Source organism: Physcomitrium patens, chromosome 17 (assembly GCF_059467195.1).
Source record: "Physcomitrium patens ecotype Gransden chromosome 17, ASM5946719v1, whole genome shotgun sequence".
NCBI lineage: Eukaryota > Viridiplantae > Streptophyta > Bryopsida > Funariales > Funariaceae > Physcomitrium > Physcomitrium patens.
Window position 1 is genome coordinate 9,830,700 of NC_143426.1, and position 17,271 is coordinate 9,847,970.

The 17,271-nt window shown below is 38.7% G+C and overlaps 3 protein-coding genes across 7 annotated transcripts; 2 read left to right on the forward strand and 1 right to left on the reverse strand.

Annotated features, from left to right (window-relative positions):
• The first annotated feature begins 2,413 nt into the window (after positions 1-2,413).
• Positions 2,414-5,861, forward strand: LOC112294782 (uncharacterized). 3 transcript variants are annotated; one of them, XM_024545612.3, is made up of 5 exons: positions 2,414-2,790; positions 3,655-3,831; positions 3,948-4,020; positions 4,259-4,361; positions 4,475-5,861. In XM_024545612.3, exons 1-5 carry the CDS (start codon positions 2,679-2,681, stop codon positions 5,411-5,413), a joined length of 1,404 nt encoding a protein of 467 aa, XP_024401380.1. In that variant the 5' UTR covers positions 2,414-2,678; the 3' UTR covers positions 5,414-5,861. The 3 variants fall into 3 exon arrangements, with proteins under 3 accessions (XP_024401380.1, XP_024401379.1, XP_090099846.1); XM_024545611.3 differs by having other exon boundaries at positions 2,527-2,790; positions 4,256-4,361; XM_090243720.1 differs by lacking the exon at positions 2,414-2,790 and having other exon boundaries at positions 3,805-4,020; positions 4,256-4,361.
• On the reverse strand, positions 5,396-8,443 carry LOC112294783 (uncharacterized). 2 transcript variants are annotated; one of them, XM_024545614.3, is made up of 4 exons: positions 8,017-8,443; positions 7,120-7,630; positions 6,713-6,871; positions 5,396-6,523 (listed from the first exon to the last, which is right to left on the reverse strand). In XM_024545614.3, the coding sequence occupies exons 2-4, from the start codon at positions 7,450-7,452 to the stop codon at positions 5,942-5,944; spliced, it is 1,074 nt and encodes a 357-aa protein (XP_024401382.1). In that variant the 5' UTR covers positions 7,453-7,630; positions 8,017-8,443; the 3' UTR covers positions 5,396-5,941. The 2 variants fall into 2 exon arrangements, with proteins under 2 accessions (XP_024401382.1, XP_090099847.1); XM_090243721.1 differs by lacking the exon at positions 8,017-8,443 and having other exon boundaries at positions 7,120-7,863.
• Positions 8,444-13,272: 4,829 nt separating this feature from the next.
• Positions 13,273-16,650, forward strand: LOC112294019 (uncharacterized). Of its 2 annotated transcripts, none has more exons than XM_024544100.3 (5): positions 13,273-13,500; positions 14,089-14,357; positions 14,930-14,997; positions 15,140-15,309; positions 15,568-16,650. In XM_024544100.3, exons 2-5 carry the CDS (start codon positions 14,213-14,215, stop codon positions 16,214-16,216), a joined length of 1,032 nt encoding a protein of 343 aa, XP_024399868.1. In that variant the 5' UTR covers positions 13,273-13,500; positions 14,089-14,212; the 3' UTR covers positions 16,217-16,650. The 2 variants fall into 2 exon arrangements, with proteins under 2 accessions (XP_024399868.1, XP_024399869.1); XM_024544101.3 differs by having other exon boundaries at positions 13,318-13,485.
• The last annotated feature ends 621 nt before the right edge of the window (positions 16,651-17,271 follow it).

The window sequence follows — 17,271 nt, forward strand, 5'->3', positions numbered from 1 at the left end:
TTCTCTAGAAGATATTACACAATTAACCTACTTTTATCTACTTTTACATACTTTTATCTATTCATATAGGTAATTATATGTATGTCCGTGACAGACTCACAAGCAAATTTGAGTGAACTTGAGTAAAGTTGAGCTACAAAGTAAGAGCAAGGTAATGAAATTATTTTGAATTGAATTTCTTGCTCTTTTTTAAACAAATAATTAGGATTTTTTAAAAAAAATATTGCAATAGATGGAGGTAGCTATGATTATAACAACAATGAAGATTAGGTAATCATAATGAATGTGTTTGGTTTTCATTGGTTGGAGATTTAGTAATAGAAAAATGAAAATAAAAGTCATTATTTTTTCATGATTGTGATGATAGGTGGATTGCTCTAATAAAAGGCTAGATCTATTCCATATTTATGTTAAAATAATATTTAAATATTTTTAATAAATATTGATTTTTATAATATTAAATATTTATTTAAAATATAATTTAATTAATTAATTAATTGTAAGAATTAACTTTATTTTTTATAAAGAAATTATTTAGATGCTATTTATAAATTTTAATTTTATACTTAAGGTTGTAACATCTTTTCAATTATTAGATTTAATGATTATTTAAATTTTAATATAAAATATTTTATCATTTTTTATTTTAAATGTGTTTTATATTATTATTTTCTATTGTAGTTGTGAGGTGTTGATATGTTGTCATTGTAGGTAGTTCATCAAACTATTCTATTGTTGATAAAAACAAACATGTTATAAATAAGTTTTATAGTTTAAAGTAAATTTTATGTGCACTATGATATATAAATACATAAATTAACAAGAAATGTATTCAAGATGCAAACAATAGAAAATTAAATAAATACAAATACTTATAGCTTTTATTGTCTTTAAAATAAAAATATTTAAGAATAATATTTTTTATTAAAATTATATATTACAAAATGATCATTCAATAATTAAAATATTTTAGATTTTTATATAACATCAAATGCTACATTTTATACTTATAAGTATGATTTTGACCATAGAAGAAGTAATTTTCAACAAGTTACAAAAGACCTACGACATATATATAGAAAATAGACATAAAACATCCATTTTGTGTCTATATATTCTACTCTTTATAAAAAAGGTTAAATTTTATTGTATTAATATTTATATCAAACCACTTTTATTTATTGCCTACTTTTAATTTTTGTGATATTGCTTACTAAAAATTAATATCTATTATATCCAAAGAATATACATAATTACACTAATGTGATACATGAAATAATCTAAATAAAATATTTGATGATGTATGGTGAAAAGAAATTATTTATCTTTATTAATTATAATTTTTACATTATAAGCTAATTGTGGTCTTTGTATTGGGCAAGGTAATATCTAAAGTGTATTTTTAATTATAGTACTTATGAAATATAAACTATGTAATATAAAAAAATGTGATATCTATCTATATCTATATATATATATATATGTGTGTGTGTATATATATATATATGGATATATGTATGTATGTATATATGTATGTCTTTTTTTAAAATATAATCACATCTATTTTTAATACTAGGTACTAAAAAATTCAATGTGATTGGAAGAAGATTTAATAATGTCATTTCACAACAATTTAAATTTCGATTTGATTTAATATATATTTGAATGTTATAAAAAGAAAAGAATGCTAGTATGATAGAAGATATAATTATTGAAAGTAGAAGACATTCTTTTAAAAAATGCTTATTATGAAACTCCGTAATGTGTCTATGTATAGTAATATAGTCCATCAATAGTTAAAATACCCTGAAAAGAATATAACACAACTTTATTTAATTATTTGTTTACCTTATTATCATAAATTAACAGTGGTCTTTGTAATAAATTTCTACATGGATGATTGGTATCTTTGTTCAATCTTTTTAAATGAATTTCATGTTTTAATTTCTTTAAGCATTAATATTTGTCTAACTTTTACTTTTGTAATTTTTTTTGTTTGATGCCTTTTACTTATAAATTTTAAAACCAGCCAACTGTTCATTTTCATAGCCCACAAAAGCAAGATAACAAAATCACCTTATCTTGGATGTCCACAAAGCATAAAGATAAAAGTCTCTGAAATGCCACATTCACACATATTAATAAACATTAAAACCCCAGATCAGGTATAATTTTAAGAAACCTGTCGCAAGCAACCCTTTTACTATTGACCAACAACAACCACATTAGTTGCACTTCAGTTGCAAATTTAAGCTGAAACTACAGAATTAGCAATAGCAAAGTGGAGTCCACTCATTTATTATTACTAACCCACATGAACGTTGTTCTCTTTTCACACTTTGGCATCGAAAATGGCCACAAATTTAACAACGGAGAAAATATTATTTATGTTGCCATCACGTCCTCCTTTGCCAGCTTCTCACGTTCTCAGTGTTGTGCTGTGTTTTGTTGTGTGTGTGTGTGTGTTTCTTGAGAGCTGGTTTTGTTTTTGAGAGTTGTGAGTATGTGTGTGTGCGTGTGTTTTTCTGTTTTGCTTTATTTTTGAGAGGTGTGTGTGTGTGTGTGTGCGCGCGCGTGTGTTTTTCTGTTTTGTTTTGTTTTTGAGAGGTGTGTGTGTGTGTGTGTGTTTTCTTTTGTTTTGTTTTTGTTGTCGTTGATTTTGTTGTTGCATTGGCATCATGGATCGCATTTCCTCGGCGTCTTCATCCGTGCACAGCGGTGATGCTGCTGCTGCCCCAAGCTGCCACAAGCGCAGTAGGAAGGCTGGCATTTATGCTGATCACAGCCAAGGTAACACAGACTGGTGATCCCCACCCCTCCTCATGGTCGCAGAATGTGCTTTGAATTCTCACTCTCTGCCTCGGAAGGGACGCACACTGTTGTTGTTGTTGTTGTTGTTGTTGTGTTGCATGGCTCGTGTTTCTCGCAATGTGGATGGCTAATTTGTGCTCTGAAGTGTGGACTCGGTGTTGCTGTGGGTTATATTCAGTCTGCCGTCTGTGAACGCTGTTTGGTCAAGTTAGAGTTTGACTTGGTTTCGTGTTTCTTCTAATATGACAAAGTGCAGGTGGTGTTGTTTGCCATCTGTTGTGTAATTCACGTCTTGGTTTTATTTTTTGTTTGTTTGTTTGTTTGTGTGTTTGTTTTTACATTGTTTTTTTTTTTTTTTTTTTTTAATGTTTTTTCGCTTTTGTGGTTGGTAATATAAAGTGAGTTTCGAAAAAGGAGGTTTGTTTTCAAATTAAGTGGGTTGGACAGGTATACAACTTATGCAAAACTGGTTCTGGAACTTCATTTGACTTAAATGAATTTGACAGATCCATCGACCTGGTCGATTTCACAAACTTTTTCACATTTCACTGTGCTTCTTTGTGAGTGAATATGAGAGAGTGCTTGAGATTGAACCTGTTTTGCCAGGAGATGAATAACACTCTCTTCATTTTTTGTTTTAATTTTTTTTTTTTTTTTTTTTTTTTTTGTGTGCTGTTGTCTAAGCTCTTTCAGCATCGATATACTTCTGTAAGTGCTGCTTCAGAAGGATCATGATATCTAGAGGCGAATTGTGGTATTACTTACGGATGTTGGGTTTTCTTTTCTTTTTTCTAGTTCTTTTTCCCCACAACAAATTGAGCTCGCATGTAATGTGGATTGCAGGAAGAAAGCCACCACCATCTGTGCCGACTATATTGTTTGACTGGAACGGGGTCGGAGGTGTGGCTCAAAATACAAAGCTCGGAGAGAACGGAGACAAAAAATTCAAGTGCAGATTTTGCCCTAAATCTTACTCAAAGTCACAAGCCTTGGGGGGCCACATGAATGGTCACCACGAAGGTGTATTCTCGTTAGTTTCATCAAAGTCTTGGGAATCGTATTGAATATGATATATGCTTGTTAACATCGCGGTGTCCTTATTCTCTTTCTAACTTTTCCAATGTTTGCCATTCTAGCGAGAGACTTAGAAAAGTGGAAGGAATATGAAAGACTTTGCCACAAGTATCCAGCCGCCACCACAAACTCAAGGTATGTAAATAATCGCTATTGCACTCACGTAACCAAGCTGGAGCTGCAGGCAACTAGTTGAACTTTTCTTCAGCACATAGTGAGTTTGTGTCCAACTGCCAACAAGTTTTTCCTGGTGAGACTATGGTTGTTGATCATTCTTACGACTGATCGTTTTCAAAGTACGATTAGAAGTGCAACACGAATAAAGTCCTTACTTAATATGCTAATAATGCTGATGATGTCTACATTCTAGCAGGCAAGGAATATCTTCTTGGGACCCTTTTCCTCAGATGCAGATACACCATTTGTTGTGTGGGGCCTCCGCTGTAACGCAGCAAGCTTTGCGTAAAGAAGCAATTGTATGTGTCACTTCAAGCTTCTTTTCTTTTTTCCTTTTTGTCTTCCTTTTTTTTTCCTGCTTAAACTGAAAGTGCATGAATTCTACCCTCAGTAATTCGAGGTTGTAGCGCAGGCTGGAGTTTCAGGGGTGCAGAGCGTTGGTGTGCTAGGACAGCAACAAATTCACAAACCAGAACAATCGTGGTCCAACATGAAAACGCCTCGACACCAAAATCAACCCCAATTGACACACCAATCACAAGGCCAACAAAACCATCGCAGCTCACTGCATCTGGAACCGTGGCAATACGGCACTTCGGTGGGAGGAGGTGGTCATCTGCCAAACAATGCGTTTCAAAACATACCCCACAATCCCACGGCTCTTGGCCTTGAAGCTGTGGATGTCAACTTCCAGCAGAAGGCGTCGATGCAGGTGATGTTTGGACTTAGCCTTGGTGCTCCGACAACAATGGAAGCCCCCAGCTCGTCCAGATTCCCACCCCACCAGATGCTGAATCCAGGCCTCATGGGCTCTGAGTATGTGTTTGATGCGGGTCATGGCAATAACACAAGCTCTGCAGTCACGTCACACTCTCGTGTAAACTGTGCGAATCCACAATCCTTCCAGCAAGTGATGCATAGCTCCTCCCCACGTGCAATTACGTATCCTCCAAACCCTGGAGTGGTTTCTTCCCTCCGATCAATACCTGTACAAATTGCACAAGACGCTCCCCCCTTCCCCCAACCAGCATTCGACTGCACAACATCGAATCTCATTCCACCGACTAGTCTCCGGCATCTAGTGACGCGAGTGCCCAGTGGTGATATTCCAGTCCAAGTGCCGCAACAGCCACTGGAGGACGAGAGGGACACCAGTTTGCAAGGCATTCAAACGACGTTCAGCTCCGAGCAGTCAATGGGGGTTGAGATAATTCCCAATCTTCCAGAACCAGCATCCAACTCCGACAAATTCGACGATTCATTCAATTGGTTTGAATGTTACGGATTAGAGGGACAGGGAGGGTTGGAGGAGACCATTCATGAAAAGCCATGGTTTAGAACCCCAAAATAGGGTGAGATGTCATATAGATTGGAGTGCTACTCCTTTGTACACATTCAGAAATAATAACGTGACCTACGCTGGCTGGGTAGCAAAGCAGGTACCCTGAACGAGCTTGCATGAGAAAAGCACTTCTAGAGTTTGGCTCGCACCGAGTCTGAGAAATGTCGCTCTTCAAGCTGGCGTAGTTGACGAGTGAACCTATTGCTGTTCAGGATAATAAATTTCCTTACCTAGCTGTATTACACTTGTTAGCACCAAAAACAAACCTACACGAAAGTGACGATGTAGTGATTTCTGAAGTATCCTGAAGAGATAGGGAAAAGCATTCCCAAGAGGAGCCACTGATGGTCTCTCTCTGTACTAGCTAATTTCATGTGAGAATGTCATGTGGCCGCTGAAAAATGTGTTGCGATACCCTATGCTCCAATTGAATAATAGGCTCATGTCTTTCACGGACCTCCCTAAGATTCTCCAAGCTTTTTCTTCGTCTTCCTTGTTAGTTGAGTAAGTTTTCTTGGCTCGTTTGTCGACCTTTCATTACACTGCCCGCCTCTTCAAGTCCAGCGTGAGGGGCTTTGCTCCACTTCGCCGTTTCCAAAGCAGAACCTCATCACTTCCACCTCTCGTATTGTTACACACCGCTGCAGGCGGTCTTGAGGCTATGCATTTAGTTTCCTCGTTACATTTGATTTCACTCGGTTTCGTCTTGGAAGCGCTCACATCACTCACACCAGGAGATTCATCTCGCGCCGAGTCGCACTCCAGCTGCAGCATCATGAGGGACTTGGCCAAGAAGGTGCCGGTCTGTGTCCTGCTGGACTTCATGTCCAAGGTGGGTGCCGTCTTGGCAATGCTGGAGCAGGCTGAACTGAACCTGTTGAGATCTACGTGAAACTCGTTCTCGTTCCGGCTTTGCACGCTGGGGTTTAACATTCCTCTTGGACCGAGGAATTGTCGCCATCTGGATGGCTTCGGAGAGGAGGGCGCGGACGCGCTCTCGAATCTCTGAGGCTTCTCTCGCATTGATTTCAAACTCCGCAGGTCTGGCGCTGCCTCTGCAGCGTTCGTTGGCGTTTTGGGCGGTGTTTTAGGTGGTGTCTTCGACTTGTCTTTCTTCACCTGCGCCACGAGTATCATACATAGATTCATTCTCGTAGCCATGGGTACGTTCGGGATCGAGAATTCAGAGCACCGTGTCTCATAGCCCTAACTTGTCCATGTCCGCAGCGAAACGGATTCGAACCGCACAAGAAAAACCCTTTTCTGCGATGGGAAGGAGAAAACCGATAAGGAGGAATAGTAGAATACCTGTCCGATACAAGTGACAACAGGTGACGTTGGATCGTCGCCACTGTCGTGGTCGGCAGCGCCGTCGAGGAAGCCACCCCGTGGCAAAGAGTTCAAAGGCTGCACTGTCGATGCTCCTTGTTTCTGTCCCCCAATACTCACCATAGCTGGATGCACTATCTGCAAAATCACACCACTACCACATTTCACTACAAAGTCCGCCACAGCACGTGGGGCTAAACCTCGTATTTACTGCAGAAATCTCACCCCGGCGACCCTAATGGAAGGCTAGTAGGAAAAATTTCTCATGTTGGGTTCGTTTCTAAGAAATCCGAAACCCTTCACAATTCATAAACAAACATCCTCACACAGAAACGCAAATTTCCAGCTCAAGATATCACAAGCACCGATAGCTGAGGGTAACGGACCAGATTAATGGCACCAGCTCGGAAACACGCAAGCATATGAGCTCCGCCACTGGAGCAGTTCATCCTTTCCCTCCCCCTTGCACCCTCAAACTCGCCAGCTGCAGCAGAACCCTTCACCTTCCTGTTCTCCGTGTAGGAAAAATTTCCTTTGCTGTTGTACGAGGTCCCCGGCTGCTCCACCTCCTCCGACCACTCATGGTGACCGTGATCCAACGTCTCAGCCGGAAGTAAACAAGTGAAGTTCCGCAGCCCCAACCTCGTCATGATCTCCAAAATTCTCCTCCTCCCTCGAAAGGATGCAACGATTATCCAAACCGTGGTGGCAAAAAGCATCGAACGGGGAATCCCTTCACTGTTTAGTCCAGTGACCAACACGACTCCATTGCTGAGCGTGTATGCATCTCACCAGAAAGCACGTCCTAACGTCAACGACCGCACGTCGAAGGTCTGATGGATCACGTTTCGCTTAGAAACCGCCAACGCATCACTGGCCTTCAAATAGATGTTCAGTCTGACCGAATCCGCCCCGCAATTTGACAGGTATCAAAATCAGACCACGACATAATTCTTGACTTAGAGTTAATGCGACGATCTCCAGCACATCATCACAGGCGCCCTCCTGGCCACCCTTCCTCTACCCTTTGCAAGCTTTCCAAAACTTTACCAACAACACGTTACGACCACTAACGCCGCGCCAGCAAGCAAGCAAGCAGCTCACAACGCAGCAGAACCAGGAGGAGGAGGAGGAAGAAGAAGAGAAGGCGGGTCAGGAGTAGAAGTACTTCACGCAGAGACTAGAGAATGATCACACGCAGGCTGGCCCGACAGAAAGCTGGATTGCTGCACATGGGACGCAAGACGAATGGGTAGATGCATTAACACTCTTACAAGGCTTACCCCGTGGCCTGCAATCTCTGCACATGCCGATTAATTCAAGGATGGGGATCCGTGGCATCCCCTCCAAGGGTCACCCCATAGTTTCAACCCCAACTAGTAGTCGCAGTCAAAAGATCGTTGCCAGCCCCCAGTCGCCCCTTCCACGAGTGACTGTGATACTCACGGTACGCTGCGGAATCTTCACAACCCCGAGGTGACGAGCTGATTAGCTTAACCCAACCCAACTCAACCCAACCCCGCAAGTGCAACCCGACTTCGCAGTGGTGTTAATCTCGAGGCTATGGAGGCTGCCGCTGCTGCTGCCACTGCTGGCTGGCTGCTGCTCCTGCTGCTGTGATGCAAGCTTGCCGCACGCTTGGCGCAGGGAGTTGGCGCGCCTTCCCATCTTTGACTCCCACTTTTGGTTTTGCTAATGTGCGAGGTTAGTCTTCACTCGAGTAGCTTGATGATGGAGGCACCGTGTGATTAAGCCGACGTGCGATGAGATTAGTGCTAAATTAGGATCCCATGACAGTTTCCCGATAAGACTCCAGATCCCACACACTTGCATCAGTGGCTCCGTGTTGACCTCCTCCCCCCCCCTCGCCGCGCCGCTTGCAGATTCTTCCCATCACCGCTGCAATTATAAAAATTGCGGTTTTGATTAGCAGAATCCAAACTGGAGTTCACTCATTCTCCACCGATGCTGGCTTCATTCTCCTCTCAGGATTTCCTTTATTCTGTTCTGTACCCCAAATTGCCATGCTTCATTCATCAAGGTGACATGTGGGTGATTATGTTGATTAGATATTGTGTGTGTGTGTGTGTGTTTGTGGGTATTGGTTTTATGAGTTTTAATATGGGTTACATGAGGTGGTGTGGTGCCTTTTCCTTAGGGTAGGAACGTTGCTTGGCCTTTCCTTATTCACTACATTGATGTTAAAGTTGGAGTTGGTCTGTGGGTCTTTGTCAAAAAGTCTTGGTCAAAGTTTGAATGAACAATAAAACATATATATATATATATATATATATGTATTTGTGTGTGTGTGTGTGGATATTCTTTAGTGCCCCTTGTAGATATGAATGCACAGAAAAGAAGGGTTATCATAGAGTTTCAAAGCGTTGAGAAAGCACATGATTTGTGTTCTCATTTTTCTCAAGTCAGCTTTCAACTACTGAATTATCCCTCAGAGCATGCAAATAGTCAATTTGGAATAGGATCTACATTTTCCATGAAATCTCTCAAAGACTTCTCGTCGACCAACATCATCATCACCAAACAGTGCCGCACTTTATACATGACTAGATGTTGAAAAATATGAGAGTTTTCTAAAACTCGGAGCAGTGAATTCTCACGCACATCAATAAATTATATTTTGTATACACATGCAATAAAAACTCACTGCAAGTTGGAGCTACAATGAAGCACGAGGCTAAACCAATGTTGACTATGGTATGGGGCCACACAAGATGGATGCTTAGATTTAAAAAAACAGGAGAGTTTTCTCAAACTTGTAACTACAAGTCTATGATCTATAACATGTTTGTATATACATGTGATCATGATGTGTGAAAGAATATTTTTATATGCCCATATATGATCTTGACCAATTTTTAGTATGAAAATGTGGCAAACCAGCATCAGAGACAATTAAACAGGCTCAGGCAATGGCCAAATGATGTAGGGGCAAATTAGGGTTTTGAATAAATGTATGGTGTGCGTTTGAGCTTGTTCGAGTTATGGAGTCTTTCTCTCAACATCAAATCTTTTTAATTCTACTTCCAAAGCCAATGCCACAGTAAAAAAAAAAAAAAAAAAAAAAAAAATCGCTTTATTACTAGTGTTGAATCAATAATACAGGCCAGATCCAAGGGATTATTTTCACATGTTTTTTTTAAATGCTCAAGAGAGTTTTTCCTCATGAATACGTCGCTAGTTCTTTCAAATTCATATAAAAATTCATTCAAGGAATGCATAAATTACAACTTAGAAATTTGTAAGTTGCAATGTTTGTAGAGAAATTGGCAATACCCATTGTTTTTGAGAAAAAAGAAACACCTTTTAAATGAATGATTGAAACTAGTTGGCAATGTGCTCTTAGATACTTTCTTCTTGTTATCCTTTTTTTTTTTTTTTTTTTCTGTTTTTTAAAGAGGCATTTAACAAACGTTGCCAAAAGTTCACTACACATTCATGGACAAGACAAAATCCAGATAAGAGTATTAAAACATATATTCCTCTAATTATATCATATACAACGTTAAGGAAATGTAGCTTTTAGTGAGAAAGAATGGAATCTCTACAGCCTTCAGGGTTTGAAAGTAAAGAGATGCCTAAATTGGCTTTTGAGGTCTTTCATTTGCCAAATGGCAGAGACCTGCTGAAATCATTTAGTGCGAAGACAACAGAGAGATGTCATAATAAATAAATAAATAAATAATTAAAGACACAGAAAAAACAAGAAAGAAAAAAAGAATGCAATGTACCCACTTGTGATATTTCCTTGGCTCTTTTGTAGAAGGGAACTATGTCAGAGGATGATGCCGTGGTAATGGGGTTTTAAAAGCTTTTTTTATTATTCCTTTATTTATACACTGTTGGCGTCAGTTTTTTTTTTTTATGGCAATTTGTCTAATTTGGAAGCTTTTTCCTTTATCAATGTGATAATTGATTCTTAATAATCTCGTTTTCATTGTCCCTTTTGTTAAAGTAACATTCTAGTATGGAAGTTACTCCGTACTTTTTGTTTGAACACAAACTTATTTCTTTGAATCCAAATAGTCCATAAGCAAAGCCCACAAAGTAGCAACTATATTTTCCAAAAACATTTGGATCTAAGAAAGATCTTAGTTGCAAATATGGCATATTTCTATGAGAAGGTCTTCTATGGACACTATTATCAAGGATTTGAAGTCAATTTGTATAGGAGAGGGATAGACCGATCTCAAATTTTGCAAGCTTGTAAACACTCCTAGAATTGATGTATGATAGATTGAGGCTTGTTAAGAGGGCATACAACATACTAAATGCCAATGATAGGATTGACTTTGCATCTCTATGTGTTGATTGCTACTCTTTTATGCCAAATAAATGTTGCTACTTTGGAAGAGGAGGGTTGGAATCAAACGACATTCTAATTAAATTGAAAATTAAAATCTCATAAAGAATTTTATTTGTGTGTCAATGTATTAGTGTTGGGCAAATTCTTTTGCAAAAGTTGTCATTCTAACTTGGCCAAATAGGTTAATAATTCTTCTTTTGACGTCCAAAAATAAGGATTGGGTAAAAGAAAAGTTTTTTTTTTTTTTTTTTTTTTTTTTTTTTCTTGGATGATATACACACATAGTTTCGATAATTGTTTTGTTTTTTGTTTTTGACACTAAAATGTAGTATACCTAATGCTTGGGTTGAGTGGCAAAGTTATATTAGACACTTTAGCATGTAAAATCCAAGAGAGAGGAAATACAAAATTGCATGAAGTAATTGTGATGTTTCAATTGAATTTTGAAAACAGGATTTTAAAAAATAATCCTAAATTTTACTATATGAGGATTATAAAGTTAAAAGACTTACATAATTTACATAGCCTTAAACCTTTATGAATATTTTAAATGTATATAGAATTTTGCATCTATACTAAAAAAATTGTGCTATCAACAACATACAGTCCTATTGGCTATTAAAACATTTTGATATTTCAGTATTACTTGGTAACTGTTAAAAATAATTTCTATCCAAAGTCCCTTCAAAAAAAGAATCCTTTTATACAATGATATTTCTCAGGTCATTCTACACATAAAAATTCTCACTTAAAATAAATACCAAGAATTTGGCACTGTATTCTATTTTGGACTATTTAATCATCTTAAAAGGAATCTTAAAATACAGTTTATTAAGATTGGGTCCATCTAACTTTTAGAGATATATATTATGTTTTTTTATATTTTTAGATTTATTCATAATTAAATGACAACAATACTTTAGAAAGAAAGGAAAATATCAAAAATCGTACTATATATATATATATATATTTATCTATCTATATATTTATGTATATAAACTTCTTGACCCTTGATTTCCGAAATACTTTTATAAATTTAAAATTATATCAACATAAAACACACACTATCGATTAAAGAATAAATTAAACTTGTTCAATTTCATGACATAATTCATGCTTTTTTAAGAACATGTTAATAGATAAATTCGTCAAAGATTTTTTTAGTATTATCAATCAAAATGTTTTCTTCTTATTTTATAATTCAAAATTTTTAATATTGCATAAACTGATTAGTTTTATTAATTTGCAATTAACTTAGTTTATTGTTACCAAAAATTTGATTGCAATAAAATTTATAAGTGATAGAGTTTTTTTTCAAATTGTAGACACTATTACTAATTTTACCACTTTCGTTTAGTGTCTTAAATTTTAAGATATAAAGTTTCTTTTTTTAAAACAACAGTTCTACATGAAAATTTGTAGAGTATAAACATTAATTTTATATTTATCCTCAATTTTAACATGTATTTCAGGTGTATGTTTCCTTTTCTGAATGTAAAAATAATAAAAAAAAACATAAATCCCTAATTTTGAAATTCATTTAATAAAAAAAATCTTACAAAAAAAAAAGATATCCCCAAAACAAATAAAGCATCAACTCCAAGTAGTTTTTATTATAAAATGACATGGTTCAAAATTTTGGATCAAGCTCAATATTTTGAGCAGTGTATATACAAACATATGCATTTTTGTGTTACTCTTGCTTGTCTTTGTTTTGGTTTGATTTTTGATTTTTTAAATAATTAATTTACTTCTTGATAGTCCATTCTTCTCCATTAATTATTACCACCACCACTACTACTACTCTATATATATGTACATATACATTTTTCATAGACTATTCATGATTTATTCATTGTACATATGGTTTGTGGTAGTGATGTGACCAAGACATGAAACATTGACAAACACCACACAGGACACACACAAACAAAAAAGCACGGCCATTGAATGCGCACACATGATTCCAATGGTGGACTATGCCCAAAGTAAACAATGGGGGGTTGAAAGTGGAAAATAAAATAGTAAAGCCATTAAATAGTCTATCCCACACCCCTAATCCCCCACGCACACCTGGCACTCCCCCTTCTTCACTCAATACCGTGCGACCGCCCTCCGAACCCGAAGACCGAGCGCCGTCGAGACGTAATACCGTGGACGGGAGAGTGGCTCCGACAGGGCTGAGGTCGCCGACGGGGAGGAGGCCCTGATCATCTGCAGCAGCAGCAGGGCCAGGATTGAATGAATTGCGCTGCAGAGAGAGAGAGCGAGAGAGAGCACACGCGAGGTGCGGGAGTGGGGATGGTTGCGCAAGGCTACATTCTGCCGTTAATTGTCGATAGAAGGCAATGAGGGCGCTCAGAACGGAGCAAAACCCCGAGGGACCGCACAATTTTGCCGTAGGAAACGATGTGGCGATGACGAGGGTGTGAGTCTTTCTACTGTAAGCGCGCCGTACCGTCAGTACTGCAATTCTTCTGTATTCTGCTAATTGGGTTTGACCCCCCCCCCTCCGTATTGCTGTCGAGGCATTGGTGTTTAGGGTTTTCTGGGTCTGTGTGGTGGGTTGAAACCTAGTGGCCTGATTGTCATGAATTGGTTTGGTCACTGATTGGTTCGAATTTGTGGATTTGTGTTTGGTTAAGGTCTTTGGGGTTTTTTTTTTCCTTTAATCAGAATTGAATCAACAGATTGTGAATTGTCATCTTCTGCTGATGATTGTAGTTGTATTGAGGCGAAGCTTGAGTTGTTTTCGAGAGGTCGTGATGATGGGCTAAGCCAGGGATAGCTTGGTAGTAAGGACTGTTGCAGCAGATGCTTTAGTTCGATTGTTTAAGGTGCTGCGCGAAGGGTTCCTTTGTTCGGAAAGTATGACGATCGCCATTGCATTTTTTTTTTTTTTTTCTTGTTTTTTTTCTCATTCTTGCCCCATTTCTTGTAACTTGAATTTGGAGGCAGAGATTCTGAGGGTAGAGGTGAGGGTTATTGTGTGGTCACATTGGTAATCCAACTTCTGGGGTGTGAAATTCAGGTCTGCTCAAGGTTGCAGAAGGATAGAGTTGAGGTGGGATCTGTGTGCAGTAAAGGCGAAGAACTCTTCTGTTGTCGTTTTGAATTCATGCACTGGGAGGCGGAAATGTTAAGTTTTAAAGATCATGCCGTCTGATGTGTTGATGAATCGTCACATGGCCAAGCTGGGCATGGCACCGCAATCTGTGTCATGGTCAGACGGCTCGCTTACGATTGACGACGTGGCCAAGTTTTTCTCTTTTCCCATTGCTGAGGCTGCCCAAAAGCTTAGTGAGTAGCTTGACCTAATTCACCTTTGGTCAAATGAAATGAATGTTTGCCTGCCGAGGAAGGATGGGAATGTCAATCTTTCAGAGGGTTTGTTGTGTTTATTATCCTGCCATGTCTCAGTCATTTTGTTCTAGATTCTCGTGCATTGTTCAATCTGTCTTTTGCGTCTTTGCAAGGTTTTCAGATGGCCATCCGTCAGAAGTTGATGTTTGAATGTTAATTCCTTAGGAGAAGACATGAGTATCTCAGTCAGGTCAAGGAACCGTGCATTGCGAACTTAATTCGTGCACAAAACTTTGGTAAGATCAAATTTTAGGAACACGGTAACGATATTAAATCATGAAATTTGTGCGGAGGAGTGTCACGTTGTCATCGTTTACTTTAGTGCTGAAATTCTTTTGATACTCTGAGACAATTACATATGATAGTCTACATGAAAATAGTGGTTCTCTTCTTTTTTGCGATTTGTTCTTACAATAGTTACCTACGTTACGAGCTTGCGTTTATTTTAGTAGATAAGTCAGGGCGTGAAAGAGGAATTTTTGATAACCTTTTTATTGGTCATGTGCCAGATGTATGTGGGAGCGTTCTTCAGCGCATCTGCAAGGAAAATGGCATTGCTCGGTGGCCTTACCGCAAGGTAAAGTCCTGTAAAGTATGCCACTACATAATGTTAACACATTGTGTGCTCTGGAAGAAACTTGTGGGTTGAGCATATCCCGCTCTTAGGAGGTGCTTCTATTGTGTTGAAATCACTTAGAAGATTGTTGTCGGCACGTCAGGTTATGGCAGGCAAGTCAATAGAAGAAATCAAAGAGGAGGGTCTCAAGGAATTGGCAGCCAACCCTAGTGCATACAAAGTTTTAGATAAGCAGCCGACATCTTCTTTGGAAAATATTTCAGGAACGCCTGTTCCTACTCCTGCTTCCATTCCCGTCTCAACCTCTCCAATGTAAGTCTACGGTTCCTGTTCTCATTATTCTGTCATGGGTGAAAATCTATTTTTAATATCATAATTAATTGTTTCATGAATCTACTCCTTTTTCAAATTTTCTGGATTGAGTACTCGCTTGTTGAGCCTGATCTGATGTACTGTTTCTCTGTTGGAGGTGTTAGAGGCTATCCTCGCTGCTGCATCTTTGCTGTCGAGTCTTAGTTTTTTTCAAATTCATGTTTCGAATTCACTTTGACAGTGGAATGTGTCCTGCAGTGGGTCAAACCCAACTATGACTGTGGGACAAACTGACCCTAAACGACCGGCACAGCAGGCAGGTGGAGCATCAGTACAACGTGCACAAGTGCAGAAGTCTGCACAAAAGATTGCGTCAGCTGCGCAGACCAAGACTTCCGCTCCAGGGAATTCTCCAGCACAGAGAGTTAATCAACAAAATACTCTAGCACAATCTCATAGCCCGGCACCCTCACATGTGCGGAGCCCCGCGATATCGCATGCTCCAGCTCCTCAGAAGCAGAAGCCAGCTTCAACACTTGATGACTTCAAAATCGGATTTCCATCTAAAGGTCTTCGCAGAGCTTCTACTAGGTGGTGGGGATCTTTGGAGAAAGAGCTAGCTACGACATCGAATCTCCCGGAAGATAAGGACATCTATATAGAGTGTCCAGAGAGTTTAATTCTGGGCTCGGAAAATTTAAGTGAAGGTGGCTTTCCAACAGCCTCTAGCTTGCTTGTGAGAACCAGGAAGAAAGCATCTCTACGAGGTCGAAGCTCAATAGCACATGCTGTCACTCGTGGGTATGGTATTCACAAGCTTGGAGCAAAAGATGCAGCCACGTTGAAATTTGTGTTTGGAGATTCTTTACCTAAGCATTGGAAAGCTGCCTTTTCTGATGTGTCCTGAGGATCATCTTTGCGCCTTCTTTCTAAGCAAATGTTCCATCACTAGTGGCCGTGTGTTGTGGAGGGTTCATGATCTTGGTGCAGGCCCTTGTATACGGACAACCGAGAGTTGCCACTTGTTGATAATTCGGCAACATTTTTTTCTTTTTGGTTTACTCTGAAAGGACTTGAGGAACATTACTCATCAGCGAGTCTTCTGCCACTGAACTCCGGAACCTTTTTGGTACCAAGAAAAATCTGGTCGTCATAGTTTTAGTTGAAAGAGTTGGTGGAGTGTTGGTGGTTATGACTGTAGATTCCACAGAATTTCATTCCATCTACGATGTCGTGCTTGTATCGCCAACTTTCTGAGTCGAGGCTCTCATAATTGTGTGTCCTGCTACGATTTCAAGAAGATTCAGTGTACTAAACAGTTAAGCTATCATTTTTACACGATCTGCTCTTAACCTTCATAACACCTAGCAAATGTAAAACCGACAGAAACTTTCTCCTACTTGTGTGGTTCGTCCAGAGAGATGTAGTGTTGTCCGAGTCTAGCTGTTAGATGTAAAGCGAGTGAAGTTCAGGTATATATTTGTTTGGCATACTTGTGTGCGCTGGATGGCATTTCGTTTCAATTTATGTTCACGACCTTTCTGCACAAAGACCGTAGTTTTCATTACAGAACCATGCTACCATGTGTAACCTTGCTCCAGCGTTGACCTAGACCTCAGCCATGTGCCAAAAATCAATTAAAAGACTATCATGGTGTAAGTCCTGACCAATTTTATCAGTGTCCATTCCTAGTCACACTGGGATCACTCCATTCCAACCTCAAATATTCTAGCAAAACTGTGCTTTGGTTGATGTTTGATTTCTCAAGTGTTAGCAATATCTTTCTTCTATCTGGTTGGGTATTGCCCCTGACCCACAATTTCCTTCAGTGTTGTACATTAGACTTGATCCTTAATTTAATATTAACATATTTTGAAAAGTGTACATGTACTAGTGAGGTTCTTTAATATGAAAAAAGTGGTTTCTTTACATCTAAGAAGTTCTAAGATTGAACTCAAAAGA

Bases quoted from the DNA above. Each gene is read 5' to 3' on its own strand.
- LOC112294782 (XM_024545611.3), top strand. From the start codon at position 2,679: ATGGATCGCATTTCCTCGGCGTCTTCATCCGTGCACAGCGGTGATGCT. The intron at 2,791-3,654 runs GTAACACAGACT...TGTGGATTGCAG, and splicing joins TTATGCTGATCACAGCCAAG to GAAGAAAGCCACCACCATCT. The intron at 3,832-3,947 runs GTGTATTCTCGT...TTGCCATTCTAG, and splicing joins CATGAATGGTCACCACGAAG to CGAGAGACTTAGAAAAGTGG.
- LOC112294783 (XM_024545614.3), bottom strand. From the start codon at position 7,452: ATGCTTTTTGCCACCACGGTTTGGATAATCGTTGCATCCTTTCGAGGG. The intron at 6,872-7,119 runs GTCCGTTACCCT...GTGATTTTGCAG, and splicing joins GAGCTGGTGCCATTAATCTG to ATAGTGCATCCAGCTATGGT. The intron at 6,524-6,712 runs GTATTCTACTAT...CTCGTGGCGCAG, and splicing joins TTGTCACTTGTATCGGACAG to GTGAAGAAAGACAAGTCGAA.
- LOC112294019 (XM_024544100.3), top strand. From the start codon at position 14,213: ATGCCGTCTGATGTGTTGATGAATCGTCACATGGCCAAGCTGGGCATG. The intron at 14,358-14,929 runs GTGAGTAGCTTG...GTCATGTGCCAG, and splicing joins TGAGGCTGCCCAAAAGCTTA to ATGTATGTGGGAGCGTTCTT. The intron at 15,310-15,567 runs GTAAGTCTACGG...TGTGTCCTGCAG, and splicing joins CCCGTCTCAACCTCTCCAAT to TGGGTCAAACCCAACTATGA.